The following is a 15,424-nucleotide window of genomic DNA, read 5'->3' on the forward strand; positions in this document are numbered from 1 at the left end:
AAGTGAGTTGATCAGCTGCATTGGAGGAGACCTTGAGTGGCAAACTCACCACCTGTCCAGCAGAGAGGAGCAATCCAGTTTGTTAGGTTGTCTGGAGAATACACCTGTCCTCTTGTGCCTAATAATGAGCATAATCAGATGTGAAGGGAAAACAAAACATATGCCTGCTGTGTTCTCCCCCCTTTCCCTCTTGCTACAGCACAGTCATCGTGCATACAAATGTCTTGTTGGAGCAGACACGTTTTTGAGTTTTTTACAGCCTTGTCTTGAGGAGGGAGAGGTGGATGTGAAATGGTGCCCCCCGCAGAACTGCAGCTGCTCTTTTGTTCAAAAGACAGAGGCTATTTCAAAATGAGACTCCAGATTGTTGGAATGTGTTTATTTCCATGTAGTGAACTTGCCTTGCTTTGAATATACTGGCAAAATATTCTTTTTTTTTTATATAAAAAAGATCTCTTCAATGGCGCTACATATGCACGACATTGGAGGCTTTTGGTTAGCGTGTTTTGGCAGGAGCTGTGTTAGATTGCAGAGGCAGTGTGGGCTGCTCTCTGCTAGACTTAACTTCTCTGCTGGCAATGGGAAGGTTGCTCCTTTCACCCTTCACTTAGCAGGCATTTAAAGTGCTGGCATCCTGCTTTGCTGGCATTGTTACCATCTGAGGGTGATGGTGGCGAGGAGCTGGAAGCAGGCACAGCATTGGAGCTGTCACGTGCTGGAGACCATAGAAATCCTCCTCTCAAGGCCTCTTGGGGACTTTGCTGTACCAAGAGGAGACAGGCTATTATCTGTTATCCTGGCTTTGTATTGTGAGTGTGTGACATCTTTCCTGTGGGTCTCAGCCTGGTGTTGAGCAGGACAGAAAACCAAGCTGCCAGCAGTACTCAGTGCTTCCCAGGGTCTGCTGGTGGTCCTGGAACAACAAGAGGGTTAAGGCTCTGGGAATTTCACAGGCAGGGCTTAAAATCCAACCCTTGTTCCCTGGAGGCACGTGTTCTGTTTCCCTTTCCAGATATGTCTGTATATTCCTAGAGTCTGGGATTTCTGGGGAGGGACTGCTCTGGGAAGGTATGTTGGGCAGGAATCCGGAAGAGGTCCCAGGCATGGGCTCAGCAGTGTAACCTGTAAGTCATCATCTTTATTCCCCAGAAGATCTCATTCTTTGTTTTTTCTGGCTGCTTTCCTCTCACAGGCAGCAGTGACAGATCCTGTTTTGAGCCAGGTGATGTTTTCTGGGCTCCTCAATTCTCAGGAATTGAAGTCGTTATTTAGGCTGGAGAGGTGGGGAGCTGCTGGGAGAGTTCTGACCAGGCTGATGTGATGGAAGGTGACAGCACTTGCAGGGAATCCTTCCGCTGTTTGCTCTGCTGAACATTTGCATAAATTACTGCTGTTTTAATTGTGTTGTTTTGGCCCTGCTCCACATTACATTCCTGCATGGCAAGGTCTGAGCTCACCTGCTATGTGTGGTCCCCTGGAATTTCTGGATGGGCCCTGGGGACCCATATGTAGTGTTCAGAAATCCCATTAGGCAGGATGGGCTGTTGGTTCTTTCTCATGTAGGACTGAGAGTTTGAGAGGAGGCCTGTTTCCCCTTCCTTGGGTGAATTACACGTGTGTGTGTGTGTGTGTGTGTCCTTGCTGGAGGGACAGAGGTGCCTGGTACATGGCAGGTGGGAATAGGAACAGTTGGCTATATTATATTGAAGTATTTGTTATTTTAAGTATTTCCTATTTCATAAGTAAGCCACCTGAAGTCACTCTGAGCATGTTATTGAGGGACCGGTTCAGTCAGCAGCATCCAGACTGATCTGTTGTGGAGGGGGTGGTCAGAAGTCTCTGGGTAGGTGTGACTGTATAGTATAGTGCCCATCGTGGTCTGTTTGGGAACCAGGATTCAAAGCAGGACTATTGTAATTCTGATCACAATCGATGCATAGGTTTTCTTTATGGCCACAGTACATGATTTCATGTTTGTATGTGTGACATTCCTGCTTTAAAAGATTTGTCCTACATTATTCAGACAGTTTATGGTTACTTGGATATGTAAGATGACCTCTGGGGGGAAATAAACAACCAAAGCTGATGTTGAGAGTGCTGTGTGCTGGCAGAGAGTTCATCTTCTGTACTGAAAAAAACAACCCTGAGACCAATAATAGTAACACAACCTGGAGAGCTGAGCTCCCTGATGTCTCTGTGCTGATGGAGCCATTCCTCCATGTGTTCCCACGGTATCTCAGGACCTTGGTTACATGCAAGAGAGGAAATTAATGCATTCAGCTGGGCATTCTGGAATGCCCTTTGGATGCACTTTAGTCCCTGGGCTTGGTGCTTTAGACCAGAGTGCTCCTGCTTTTTGGTGGAGCCACTGTAAGGTCCTGGGAGGTTTTGATGGTAAAGGAACCAGCAAACTCCCCACTATTTGCTTTTACCTGCAGGCCCAGGAGCTGGGAGAAGAGGAAAAAGACCAAAGCAAAGCCAGTATAGATGAAGAGCAAAGCAAAAGAACAAAAGCTGCTGCGAGGTACGGTACAAACAGAACTAGAAAGGAGGCATAGACAGCTCTAGCTCCCAGTGACTTTCCTGTCTTGTCTGTCCTGCTGTGCTCAGGTCACTGTAATCTGTACAGGGAGTTCCCTGTAGAGCACTCTGAGTTCCTGCAGTGTCTCACGGAGTCTCTTCCATTCAATCTTTCTTTTCTCCCACCACCCCTTTAGTATCACCTCAGCAGATTTCAGCATTGTTTCAGCTTCTGGCTGGGAAGACAGCAGAACTGCCTGCCTTGCCCTTCCTCATGACTACCCCCAGATGTGGAGCTGGCTTTTCCATTTCCCTTATAGCTATGTGGCTTTTATCTAAGGCTGTGGAAGTCACTTTCTTGCCATGATGGTCTGTTTTCTCATTATGTTCTGCCTTGTGGCATTTAACACAGGTGAATTAGGCCCTAGCCATTGCCTGATAACAAACCTTGCAGGTTCTGGGGCCAGTCAGTGCTGGTTTGGCAGGAGAGTTTAGCTCCAAAGTGAACAGTTCAGTTCCACTTCCTTCCTTAGAGGAGTCTTAGAGCCACTTGGTCTCTGTTCGGCCAAGCACAAATGTTAAGCTATTTTGTTATCCTGCTTTGTGGACATCTCTATAACACAACAGCTCTAACCCCAGGAGCACCACAGGTTTCCCAACCTTTGGTTGCTATGAGGACTAGACTATCTAGGGGAGGTATTTTCCCCTATTTGTGGAAGCTTGTTTGAAATGACTGTAATACTGTGCTGAGCAGAGGGCTCTGTGGTCTCTAGAGCATCCTGCTCTGCCTTTGAGAGTTGTAACATGTGGCATTTATAGATGAATTGTGTCAAAACTCTTAGCCTCCACACAGAGCTACACAGCATTCTGGGGCACTGGGAATGAAGAAGCTGTTGCTTATGCCAGGAAAACCTGTGAACAGAAGAAGCTGCAGTCCATCTTAATGACTGGCTGTGTGCAATTGGGATTCACAGCTTTGTGCTTGGAGGAGATGTTCACACGAGGGTCCCTAAAAATGTGTTCTGCCCAAGGAATTCTCTTTATTACTTAGTTCCTGCTTCCCAGCTATGAATCCTCTCTACTCTCTCTGCCTGTACAGCTACGTTGTGCTTGCTTAGTCTCTCTTCTCTGTGCTTCCAAGATGAAGTAGAACCATAGATGTAAACATGCCTGCCAATATATTTCCATCTCTAATTTAGAGTACAATGTGAGTGTTACTAATAGGGCTGATTTATCTTGGGGAAATTCTGTAAGGACTTGCAAAGAGAGGGAGGTAATCCTGCAAAGATATTTGACATTTTGAGGTTGACAGACAAATTATACCCTCAGCTGCCTGTTAGTCTGGCAGTGCTCGAGGTGGTGTGAATGGTTTGGAGCTTTGTTGGGGCTTTGGCAGCCCCGTATTGGACAAATGAAGCCCCTTGGCAGGCATGAGCTCGTGCTGCAGACTGCCCATCTTGAGTCAGCTGCTCATCCCATCTTCCCTCTGTCTTTGTCTACTTGGAGCAGTCACTAGAATCTAATCTATGCTAATCTGATATTCTGTTACCTTTTTTGTGCTGCAAAGTGAGAGGGATCAAAGCGGTTGTGAAGCATCAGAGCAGAAGTGTGTTGCTTTAGAAAATGCCAATCAAGAAGAGGCTGTGGCCCTGCAGCTGGAGGAGGAATTGCCGGATAGCCTAATCGATCTGGAAGAACTTGCTGCCCTGCAAAAAGAGTAAGGGCTTCATTTAAGTCCCTAGTGTTGTATGCATAACAGCTTTTGTCCTTTTTTTTTTTTTTTTTTTTTTCTCCTGTGCTCCCCTTTATTTGAAGTTACTGCGTGAGGCTGGCACGCTAGTTGATGCAGTTTGGTGGGCACAGCAGAGCTTGAGAGCATCTCAGCATGCAAATCCAAGCAGCTGTTCTCCTGGCAAGAGTGCCGAGGTAACAGTCTGTCCTGCGGAGGGTGAGAACAGCAGCTCAGCCCTTGGGGTCTGTGGCACAGGACTCTGTGGTATGGAAAAAGATCTGTTTGCTTTGTACTTGGAAAAGCCTCCTTCCCAGCATCACTAATGAGGCTAAGCATTTACACACCTAAGATAAACAGTTTTCCACAGCAGTTTGCTTGCTGAGTAGTACTGAGATTGGAAGGAGGGAGGGGAAAAAATCCTCCCACTTTTAGAGTCACTGGGAACGCTGGTTGGTTTGGGACAATGAGGTCAGAGCAGAAGATGGGAGAACTCAGTTTCTCTGCAAAAGCCAGTGGTCTGTCACAGTACTAAATTGGTGGAGTTTGCTGATAGGTACCTGCAGTTTCACTGCAATGAAAGTTCTCAGTAGAGGTGAACATGCTGACTTTGCTTTCTGTGTCAAATGACAGATCAGCAGAAGTAATTGGAAAAAATAGGCAATGTATCTATCAAGACAAAGTGGTGGAGTAGCAATCTTTGGTTTGAAGACAAGTATCTCCTTTTTTTTTTTAAATTTGAAATTGTGTAAATGTGCATGTGTTGGTTGGATAGTTATTTAAACAAAAATTTGGGCAAAAAGAACAGTTTTAGGTGCTAGTACTTAAGGTGCTTTGCAGAGCAGCCTGATAAATGACACCTCCTGTAGGCATCTGTGCAGTTGGCCCGGAGCATGTAGTGAAACAGGATTTTTTCCAGGACCCTACTACCCTTTCCTCTCTCTCTGCTCTTTTGCTAATGGCTGCACGAGTAACCTTTTCTCTCTGACTCAAGGTTATATTACTAGAGCTGCTATTTCCCTGATTCCAGGCAAGACAGAGATCTCTGCCTTATGCTAGCAGTCTCGGGGCACGATGAGAAGACCTTGCTGCTTCAGCTTTCACTAGCACAGAATAAGAATTTTGTCCTTAGACTAATCTTCATTTCTCCCTCTTCCCTTTCAGCCTCTTTCAGACCTTATAGTTTTGCTACTCTATGTCTGAAAAAAAAAAAAGAAACTTAATTAGAAACAGATTGGTTTTGAATTTTTGGAGAGCTTAGGGCTTTCTGTTGCCTAGGGCTGGCAAACTCCCAGCACACTTTAGATTGCAATTGCAGAAAAATACCTGGTCCATTAGAAACGTATTGCCAATCCCTAGGTTAGAAGCTGGTGCTGATTGCATCTGCTTTTATGGTCCTAGGTAGGATTTCATAGCTGCTAGATCCTTTGTGAGGTGAGTTTCCCTCACGAGGTGAGCTGTAGCAGGTCCAAATAAGAGTCGTTGAGGATCTAAGTTCTGTTAGGATTATGTCTAATTTATCAGTCAGAGTTTAGAAGTCAATGAGAGTTGCAGTCAGTGGTGCCTGGGCGCATCCCCAGGCTGTTATCTGAGATAAAGTGCTGCTTGAAGCTTGGAGGATGAGCTGTTGTTCCTCAATAGCCTTGTAAAAAATGCTTTCCTGTGTCTGCAGCACAGGAATGTTCAGGATGTAAGGCTGGTGAGTTTGGCTGGCAAGCATGGGAATGGATTTGTTTTTCAGGCATGTTGTAGGGAACAGTGACAGCATGAGTTCTGTACCAAGTTTGTCTTCTACATGTGTGCCCTTCACCTGCCTCCACTGCTGTTCCTCACCTCCTGTGAGCAAAACAGCAAGAGCTCCACAGCAGCAAATAAAAAAAAAAAGAAAAAAAGTGGCTGCAATCCAGTGGAGATTCTGCATTTCCTTTCCCTTCACAGAGAGGAAAGCTTGTGGAGTAGGTGGCTTTGAGATTTTTGGTTTGGAGGTGATGCTGTGTGTGGGAACGCTGCTCATTCCCACTGTGTTACTCAGTTCTCTCACCCTTTTGCCAAAGGAGCTTTTTCTTTTTGATAGGCAACCTGAGAAAGAAATAAAACAAGAGCAGTCCTTGACCCAGACTAGTGAAGAATCCCTGGAGGGAATAGCCAAGGAGCTGGAGAACGAGGTCGAACAAGACAAAACACGCTTACTGCAAGCAAAGAAGGAGAAAATCCAGCAATTCCAAGAGGAAATGAGGCTACGGGAGGAGGAAGAAACTCAGAAGCTTTATGAGCAAAAAGAAAAATCCCTCAGGTACTCTTTTGTTTTTCCTATTTCTCCTCCTGAGTCTTTCCCAGGTGTGATTCATTGCTGGTGGCAGCAAGTTTGTGCTGTGTTATGGGCCACCGTGAAACAGGAGCTGCTTTGTGGAGCTGTGGGTGAAGGAGGCAAGAATAGAGCTCTTGAGGTGAAAAGGAGCACGGGGCTCCATCCTGACAGTGATAATAGGAATCTGCACATCCTGAAATGGGTAGTGGTCTGCTCTCAGTGCTGCAAATGCTCAAAGCAGAGTGCAGCCTGCCTGAGGAAAGCTTTCTCCCTCGTACAGGCAAGAGAGCATCTTCCTTGTGTCCTGTCAGAAGAGCTATGATTCGATATACATGCAACTTTCATAGAGCTGTGAACTTGTCTCTTATTGTTAACCTGGGAAAAGTTTCTAGTTCACTGCTTGGAGCTTTACCACCTGGCAGACTTTCAAATCTTGGTCTAAGTGGTAGTAATAGGGCTGGAAATTGGGGCATTAGAGAAGATGAGGTTACCCCAGAGGAACTATTTGAAGCTCTGGTACTGCATGTATTACAGGAGGACTTCCAAACAAGACTTTAAGGAATAGGGCATGGATTTCTACGTGCAAAACCCAGCCAATGCAAGAAGATCTAATGGCAACCCAGGGAGCAGAACAGCAATAGGAGTGGTGTCCTCTGTTCTGGGGGACTTTTCTCTCAAAACCTGTATTATAGACATCAGGGCCATCCCAGATAAGCTCTTATCAGCACACAGGCAGCCAGAATAGGTTGCCTTGATATGAAGCACTGTGGGAATGCTGCCTTCGGTGCAAAAGAGGACAAAAACTGTACCTGAAGGGAGAAATGTCTAAGCAGTGGGAAAAAGGGTGTTGTGCAAAAGCATGAAGCTTTATACTAATGCATCCAGCTACCTTGGCTGGGAATCTGCCTTCATTTCATAGAGCTGATTTTTACATACCTGGGGAAAAAAGTGCCACCTATGATGACAATGTAGTGAGCCTTTAAAATACACCACAGGAGCTTGCTGCTCAGGGGCTGTGTCTCCTCTACCAGCAGCCAGACTGTGAAGGTATGGAAGGGAATTAACTGTCTGGAACCTTGGGAATGCATTTCTCAGGCAGGTGCAGTGAGTGGGAGCTGATATGTATGCCTTGGGGATGTGGTTTGAAGACATTAGAGCTTCCTGAACCTTTTATTATTTTTTTTTTCCCCTCTTTTTTTTCTTCCTCCTGGCTGCTCGTCTCTCAGGACACTGAAAGAGGATTTGGCAAAGGTTTGTGAGGAGGAAGAATTACGTGTGAGAAAGGAGGAAACTGAAAGACTCTCAAGGCTACGAGCCGCCATCACCTCTGAAACTGAGGCAGAGAAGGAGAAGATCAGGTGAAAAGTTTTGCCACAACAAGCAGGAAGCTGCCATCCCTAGGGACATAAACTGTGGGTTTGAGTGGGAAGCATCTTGCATGCCATCAGCATCCACTTGGGGTGTTCTAGCCAGCCTGAGCTTCCCGTAGCTGCTGCCTGCTGCCTTGCCTTGTTAGAAAGCTAGGAACCATGAGGACCCAACTATGATGCTGTTTGTTGTTTATTTCCAAGGCCTTTGCTGACTCACTTGTTCAAATTGTACATTGGCTCTCAACTTCTTCTGGAGTTTTCATGTCTGATCTTCTCTTAGCTCTGGTTCCTAAATGGAGCCCAATGTTAAAGTACCAAATTCTGACTGGCTCCTCTACTCTTGTTGTAACCCTACCAGGGCAGAGCAAGAGCTGGCATTGCAAAAACTAAGAGAAGAATGGGAGTCTTTGCAGGTAATGGAGAAGGAGAACATGGAGAGGAAGAAGCTGCTTGCTTTGGAGAAAATGAAGCTGGAAATGGAGGAAGCTCAACAGAAAGAAACAATCAGGCTAGAAAAAGAGAAGGAACAATTCCTAAGGGAGCTTAAGGAGAGATTAGAAATGGAAAAGAAAAAGGTGAGACTCATTTGTTACCAACTAGAGCCAGACCCTTGCTGTTTATGCTGACTTGGCTTGCACTGCAATGCTAAAGTTAAATAAGATTAAGTAACACCTGCATGTGCTTTGATAATGACTCCGTTAAAACGCAAGGGAAAGATGTTTGGCATGCTGGTTTGTGACTGGGCTGGGGAGTGCTCCCCTTGTTTTGTTACAGAAGGGATTAAATAGTTATTTGAGTGGCTACATTGCTTCTGAAGGGAAAAAAAATATTATTTTTCTTGGCCAAGTGAAAGCAAACCTTATCAGGCTAGAATACCTCTTGGGTGTTGCTTTCGCACTCTGGGAGGCTTGAGGTTCTTGAATAGAGCAGCTGATAGTCCTTCCGTGGGATGGCATGTCTGAGATCCACTGATATCTTCTGGAAGGGAAAACATCCAGAGAGTATACTGCGTATTAATTGTTTTGAAAGGGATTCACTGTGCTTTTGATGCTTGTGGATAGAAGTTAATTGCGACTGCACCTTGTGTGGCATGTCCCTATAAATGAAGGATTGTCAGCAGACTGTTTGGCTTGTGTTCCTGTAGGCTGCAGAGGAGCTAGAGAAACAGTTTGCAACTGAACTCCAGCAGTTGAAATCTGCAGCAGAAGAGAAGCATCGAAAGGTAAAAGATGGTGTCTCCAGAATGTAAATTGCTTTTTTGTTCCACTCTATTTCCACGTGTGGGCGGGATGGGTGGCATTCATTTTTTTTCTACTTCCTAAACATGGTTCTGGTCCGGCTCAGTATTTGGGCATGTTCCAAGTTAGAGGGTGGTGGGACTGTACACATTGATCTTTGCCATGCTTCTTGATCTCTGTAGGAGGACACTAGAGAGATCTTGTCAGAAGGGTGACAAGTCTCTGTGGGTGGTTTTCATGGCAGGTCACTTCTAGCCTGCAAACCCAGATAGCGGAGGCACAGAGGAGTCAGGAGGCTTGGTTGCGTGAAGACTTGCAGAGAGCAGAGGAGAAAGTGCAGCAGAAAGCATACCAAGTAGCAGAATATGAACGTGAGGCAAGTATTCATCTTGGATGCTGAGAGTTCTTTGTCCTCCATTGATGTTTGGTGAGGTCTGAGATGCAGAGTCCCCTGCCCACGGGTGGCAGTGGTGCGCATCGGGGAAGGGACACTCCTGCAGCATCTCCTTTCGCAGAGTGCTTGTTTGCTGCTATCTAGGCTGTGGCCTGATCCCACTTGCAAGGTTCTCAGCCCTTCTGTTCGTGTGGGAAGCTGCTCTCTTGGGGAGCCAGTGCAGTGATTCAGTGAAGCCTCTTTGTGTCATCATTGCAGCTCAGTGAGCTTATGAGTGAGAAACGCCATGAAGTGGAAAAAGACCATGAGAGGAAAATGGAGAGGATGAAGGAGGAGCACCAGGAGGTCCTAGCAAGGATTCAGGATCAGTATGAAGAGGAGGTACTTCTGGGGAAGGGTAATGGACTGGGAGATCACTGTTGGTCAGCTGGACTGTACCTGGGCTGGCACTGCTGCTTGCCAGCGCTGCTTATCTCAGCCACTCCTAGAACTGGGACATCTCATTTGTGTTAGTGGTTTTGCTGCTGTGTAACCTGTGTGAGGCTCAGCTTATGAGGTTAACCTGTCAAAGCATTCTGTGCAAGCAGCTTCCACGTGCATTTGTGGACTTCTGTATTAAAGAAGCTTTTTAATGGTTTTTTAGTTGCCTGTTCTGAAAAGCTTCCTGTCACACAGTCAGCAGTGTGTGACAAAGCCCTAGACTATCATGGTCATTTCTTCTTTCCTGAGCCATCTTCATAACGATATTGTGCCTATAAGCAGCAGGCTTTAATCTTGCTGAAATTGTTATTTGCTAAGGACATGTTGTGTGATGAGCTGGTTATACAGAGCGTGTGTCCTCTGTGTTCATGGCTTGCTGAAGAGCTTTGCTCAGCCGCCTTTTCTTGTTTGTATTCTGTGACAGGAAAGAAAGCAAAGAGCAGAGCTGTTTGAAGGCCTGCGAGGTGAGATGGCACGCCTCCGACAGCTTCATGAAGTGGAGGTGAAAACTCTGCAGGCAGAGCTGGATGAACGTCTGGCCGCATTGCAGCACAGGCATGGGGAGAAGGTGAGGAGAGCACTGCTTGGCAGTTCGGGACTTGGCTGCTTTGGCCTGGGTCCTGTGACACCTCCGTGCACCTGCCACCCTCTGTAGCCAACAGAAATACAAGTGGCAGATCATTCTCTCCTGGTATTTTTTGCTAATAGCTCTGGTGGCAGAGCTCTGCCTGGTGGGTGAGGAGCTTGTGCCATTCACTCTTTAAGTTGACATCTCTGTGCAGCAAAGAAGACTCCAGGATTCAGAAAATGAGCTTGAAATACGTGCAAAGAACATTAAAGCAAGATCAATGCAGCTCCTTAGCCAGGTGAGTCAGCTGTGTTGGGTTTGAGACATTTCCTTACCTGAGCTGCTCCCCAGCTGCTTCCTCATGGGTTGTATCTGCCACCCAAGTTACCAGGTTTCAAGATAAAAACTTTTGTCGTGAGGGCTGAGTGTTCTTAGTAGCACAGTCTCACAGTTAGTGGTATTTGTGGTGAAAGTCAGTGCCTTGGGAGTTCTCCTCTGTTTTGGGAGGCAGTATGTGAGTCCTGTCACTTACAGGATGGGATGAAGCAAAACGGAGAACAGTGTTCAGGTAATCTTGAATTATCTTGAGAATTAGGCCTGACCTCTGTATTTCAAGTGTTGTTGAGCATCAGCAGTCTCCTCTACTGGTATCTCTGTGTTCTGATAGTCACCTGCTTTTTTTGCTGTGTCTAGGAGGAGTCCCTGAGAAGGAAAAAGCAGCAGCTGCTAGATGAAGACAAACGGACTGAGCGAGAAAGAGATGTATGCATGCCTTGGCTCTGGAAAGGATCTGTGCTGCTTTGGTTTTGGGGAGGGGGAGAGGAACGCACTAGATAGAACCATGGCTTAAAAAATGAAAGCTATGTTGTTTTCTAAACTGTGAGTTTGCAAATTCCTTCCTGCCCCTTTGGCTTGACCTGGAGAGTCTTCCTGCTGGGAGTTTGGTTAGCTCAGAGGTATTTCCCAAAAAGAGCAGGCAGTCTTGTTCCCTTAGGATTGATGTGTGATGTGTGTTTGTAGCTCTGGGACCTTCCATGAACTGTGAGCCAGATAGCAAAAATCTCTTGCAGGCAATGTGCATTCGCTCCACTGTCAGGGAAGCCTGAGAGATTTTTTTTGTTTGTTGCTAGGAAGCTGCTTTAACTTCTCAACTCCGTCTAGAGGAGAATCGGAAGGAGCACGCCAACCTTCTTGAGTCCATCTGGCAACTGCGTAAGGCTCTTGAAGAGCTCCAGGATCAGAAAGCTGAGCTGGAGGCCCAGGTGGACTTGTTGCAGACTCGAAGCCAGAGGCTGCAGAAACGTATCAGGTGTGTGTATATGTGTGAGAGATTTCCTCTAGTGCTCAAAATCTACCTGGTTACTGGTGTTGTCTGGAGCTGTTGCACAAGCAGTTCAGCTGTGTCTAAGAGCAGTGGCAGTAGGTTGTCTTAATGGTAGTTGTCAAACTGCTTTGCTAGTGGCTGATGTACCCCAGCCCTGGATATAGAAGTCTGTATCTGCAAACTGCTATATGAAGTCTCTTATTTGTATTTATTCCTGTATGTGGGAAACTGTATGAGACAGCAGCTGTAAGCTGTTGTGAATCCTTGTCGTCAGCATGTTTGTGTTCCCGCTTGTCTTTCATGTCTGGCCCTTTCCTTTCTGGAATCTGGAGGTTGCTTTGGACACTTGCTGGTAGTTTACTGGGCTAGGAGGACCTGCAGTCTAATGAATTGCTGCCATTGTTGCCTTTTCATGTGGCAGTGAGCTTGAGGCAGCTGTCAGGAGCAAGCAGGAGACTTTGAAAGAATTGGAGGCAGAAGAAAGTGCGGAGTCTCCCAGAAGGAAAGCTGAGCTCCATGTTGAAGACCTGAGAGAAACTATTCATGCTGTGAGTAGAGCTGTTTGCAAAGGCATTTGCCTTGTGAGATCTGAGGCTGTAACTTTGTGAAAATTCCAGCCTTGGCTCTTTCTGCCTAAGCTTGTTTCAGATGCATTGATGCATTCTTCTTTGCCGGAAGACATCAATGTTTTGTACTCCTTGTTGCTTTCTGCCTATTATTAGGGGAAAAGGAGTGTGGGATGCCTGAGTGCCCTTGAAGTCAAAAGCAGGACTTGAGTCGGAGATGGAAACGTCTCTTACTTAAAATAGCACATAAAAAAATATCCCCAGCATTAGTCTTGGATCAGGGCAGTAATACAGTGATGTCATCCAGACATCCATTTTTGCCCCTAATTTGATTCTAATGGGGTCCTAGGGTTCCATTTTCTTGTGCATATCTATCAGTTTTTGAAATGTTTCCACTCTTCAGCATTCATCCAGAGAGCCTGCTTCCCCGCCTTCTCAAAGCCATGAAGACAGCAACTTCCAATTTGATCAGTGAGTATCTGTATACCAGCTACTTCAGAAAATGTGATTCTCTTGGTTGTTTTTTTTTTTCCCTTGGGTTTTAGAAGCAGATGTTTTTGCTTGAGTTTTATATGCATTGCACATACAGTTTATTTTAGGGAGCGATCTGCATGAGGCTTACTGGATGGAAAGGCCAGCACAGAAAGCCAGAATTGTACCTGTTTCTTATAGAGTCAAAAGTTACATCTCTGCTGAAGGAATCTCCATCAGAAAAGCTAAGGAATTCCTGGTGCGTCAGACCCATTCCATGAGGAAAAGGCACACAGCACTGAAAGCTGCAAAGCAGCAGTGGCACCAAGATGTGCAGAAAGCACAGGAGGTGGTGCAAGATCCAGACAACTCCCAGCTCCTGGAGGGAATGCGCAAGAACCTGGAAGAGGTGAGTCACTGAGCACTGGCAGGCATCCATCCCATCAGCAGGGACAAGTTCACAGTTGTAGCTCTGTAGCAGCTTCACTCTTGCTTGAAAACTGATCCCTGAGTACTTGTCAGTTCTGCTGATACATCAACCAAAGACAGGAAGAAGGTCTTCATTTCCTTCATTGACAGAGCACTCCTATTTGCAGATCCTTGCTGCAAAGCTGTTGACTCTGCAGGATTAGGAAGTGACACCCCTTTTTCCTTGGAGCGATGTTGCCTTAGCCTTGTTCTTTCCCTTCTGCATATTCCTTTTTGTTGCTCTGTAGGACTTGGGAGCAGTTTTAATCCAGCAGCATGATTTCTTGTGCCAAGTAGAAATGAGATGGTGAAAATCACCGTGACCACTAAAGTAGATAATTTCCTGTTGTTCTTGGGTAATTTTCCTCCTTGGCATTGCTGTTTGATCCACTGCAGGAAGCCAAGCAGCTGGACAAGATGAAGTCGGCTATGCGGAAAGGACAGGTGCTGCTGAAGAAGAAGGAAGAGAAGCTAAGCCAGCTGGAGTCCTCCCTGCTGGAGGAGGTAAGCACAAGCATCCTGCTTGGACCTGCCCAGCTGCGCTCCCAGTTTGCAGAGCTGTTGGCCTCCTCCCACAGGCAGGAGTCTCTGCAGAGCTCTTGGCAGAGTTGTGCTTTGAGAGCAGAGTGATGGGTCTGTGAGAAGAGTGGGAGAGAGTAGGCGAGACAAAGAGCTGGAGAGAATGACTATGGTGCACATGATTCACTGGGTCTGAGGTTTGAGATGGAGAGTTTGTCCCATGATTGCAGCTTGCCAGTCAAGGCTACTGGCATCAGGGTTTGAGTTGGTTGGAAAAAAATCTGCTAAATGAGCCCTCAAAGCTTCTTAGATCAGAAGCAAATCCATGTTGACGCTGATATGCAGATTACAATATAAACTGAACTCTTAACTAGAATTGTTAGGTATTCTATACAAGGTCTGTAACTTGGGCAAGATGGCAAGTATTTCCCTTTGCTGGTGACATCTGAACTCGGCATTAAGCATATGACCCAGAAAGCAACCTGAAAAATCTGCATGATTTTTGCCTAGAGAGAAGGAGGGCAGGTCACCTCATGTGAGGTAGAATCCACTTTATTTTCCTGTTTAGGACAGACCTTGGAATGTGTCCAGCTCTGCTTGTGAGCATGTGGCCTTAGAGCAGCAGTGTCGATGTGAATGCAGAAGACTTCTGGTGGTCAAGCACTTTCTGTTGGTGCAAAGAGATGACCCAGCCATGCAAGAACTATAAGGCATATTTGATGCACAGAACATCTTGACTTCGGCGTGGAAGGGCCGCTTCATGCAGCTGTTAAATTTGGCCTCCAGTGAATGCACGTGCTTTTTTCAGAGACCACACAGTCTCTTTACTTTTCAAATATTGCTGTTGGAGTCTCAAGACTCTATTTTCACCTGTTCCGTGCATGACCATGCAGTCCTGCCTGTGTAGATGAGCTGTAAGCAGTGTCCAATGGCTTTGCTGTTGCAGAGACAGAAAGCAGGCTTTATTTGCAATGTTTCCCTTATCAGCTTTCAGATGAAGATACACTAAAGAGTGTTGCATGCAAGAAGATGGTTACCTTTGATCTCAGCAGCTCTGAGGACACAAACAGTATATCCAGTGCAAACATACATCTGCCAAAGTGTAAGTTTCTGACTGGTTTGATACTCTGTGCTCAGTGCTTTTGGCAGTCTGACTTTCCCTTTTGCCTCCCAGTTGTATCTAAGGCTGTTCCTGTTTGTACTCATTTGAGTCTAAAGCAGCCTTGCTATTTATGACTGAGGCTGCTCTGTATATAACATTTTGCTTGAAAAACTTATTTCCTGCCTGAAGTGGTGTGTGAGAGGGATGGAATCTGTGCATGAACTTGCCTCTTAAATCTACCCTTATTTTTACTGTGGAGTGTAAAACATGGCTTCAGCTATTCCTTCTCTGCTGCTATGGAGCTGTCATGCTCTGTCAGTGTCCAGGCTTCCTCCTCACATCTGTCAGGAGAAGTTGGTGCAGTTTC

At 46.1% G+C, this 15,424-nt stretch overlaps 1 protein-coding gene across 8 annotated transcripts in view; it reads left to right on the plus strand.

Annotated features, from left to right (window-relative positions):
• The window catches only part of CEP164 (centrosomal protein 164), a 37,655-nt gene that overhangs the window by 17,487 nt on the left and 4,744 nt on the right, over nt 1-15,424 (plus strand). For 7 of the 8 annotated variants that reach the window (XM_085209080.1, XM_085209073.1, XM_085209075.1 and 4 more), the window contains 17 exons: nt 2,439-2,524; nt 4,088-4,237; nt 6,324-6,542; nt 7,784-7,915; nt 8,286-8,502; nt 9,072-9,149; nt 9,410-9,541; nt 9,818-9,940; nt 10,464-10,607; nt 10,822-10,905; nt 11,301-11,369; nt 11,738-11,916; nt 12,353-12,479; nt 12,901-12,968; nt 13,170-13,377; nt 13,833-13,940; nt 14,943-15,057. In XM_085209080.1, coding sequence (XP_085065206.1) covers nt 2,439-2,524; nt 4,088-4,237; nt 6,324-6,542; nt 7,784-7,915; nt 8,286-8,502; nt 9,072-9,149; nt 9,410-9,541; nt 9,818-9,940; nt 10,464-10,607; nt 10,822-10,905; nt 11,301-11,369; nt 11,738-11,916; nt 12,353-12,479; nt 12,901-12,968; nt 13,170-13,377; nt 13,833-13,940; nt 14,943-15,057 — 2,239 coding nt within the window. The remainder of the gene's footprint in view (nt 1-2,438; nt 2,525-4,087; nt 4,238-6,323; nt 6,543-7,783; nt 7,916-8,285; nt 8,503-9,071; nt 9,150-9,409; nt 9,542-9,817; nt 9,941-10,463; nt 10,608-10,821; nt 10,906-11,300; nt 11,370-11,737; nt 11,917-12,352; nt 12,480-12,900; nt 12,969-13,169; nt 13,378-13,832; nt 13,941-14,942; nt 15,058-15,424) is intronic. The other variant, XM_085209076.1, reaches the window with a different exon arrangement.

Source organism: Meleagris gallopavo, chromosome 26 (genome assembly GCF_905368555.1).
Source record: "Meleagris gallopavo chromosome 26, MGAL_WU_HG_1.1, whole genome shotgun sequence".
Taxonomy (NCBI): domain Eukaryota; kingdom Metazoa; phylum Chordata; class Aves; order Galliformes; family Phasianidae; genus Meleagris; species Meleagris gallopavo.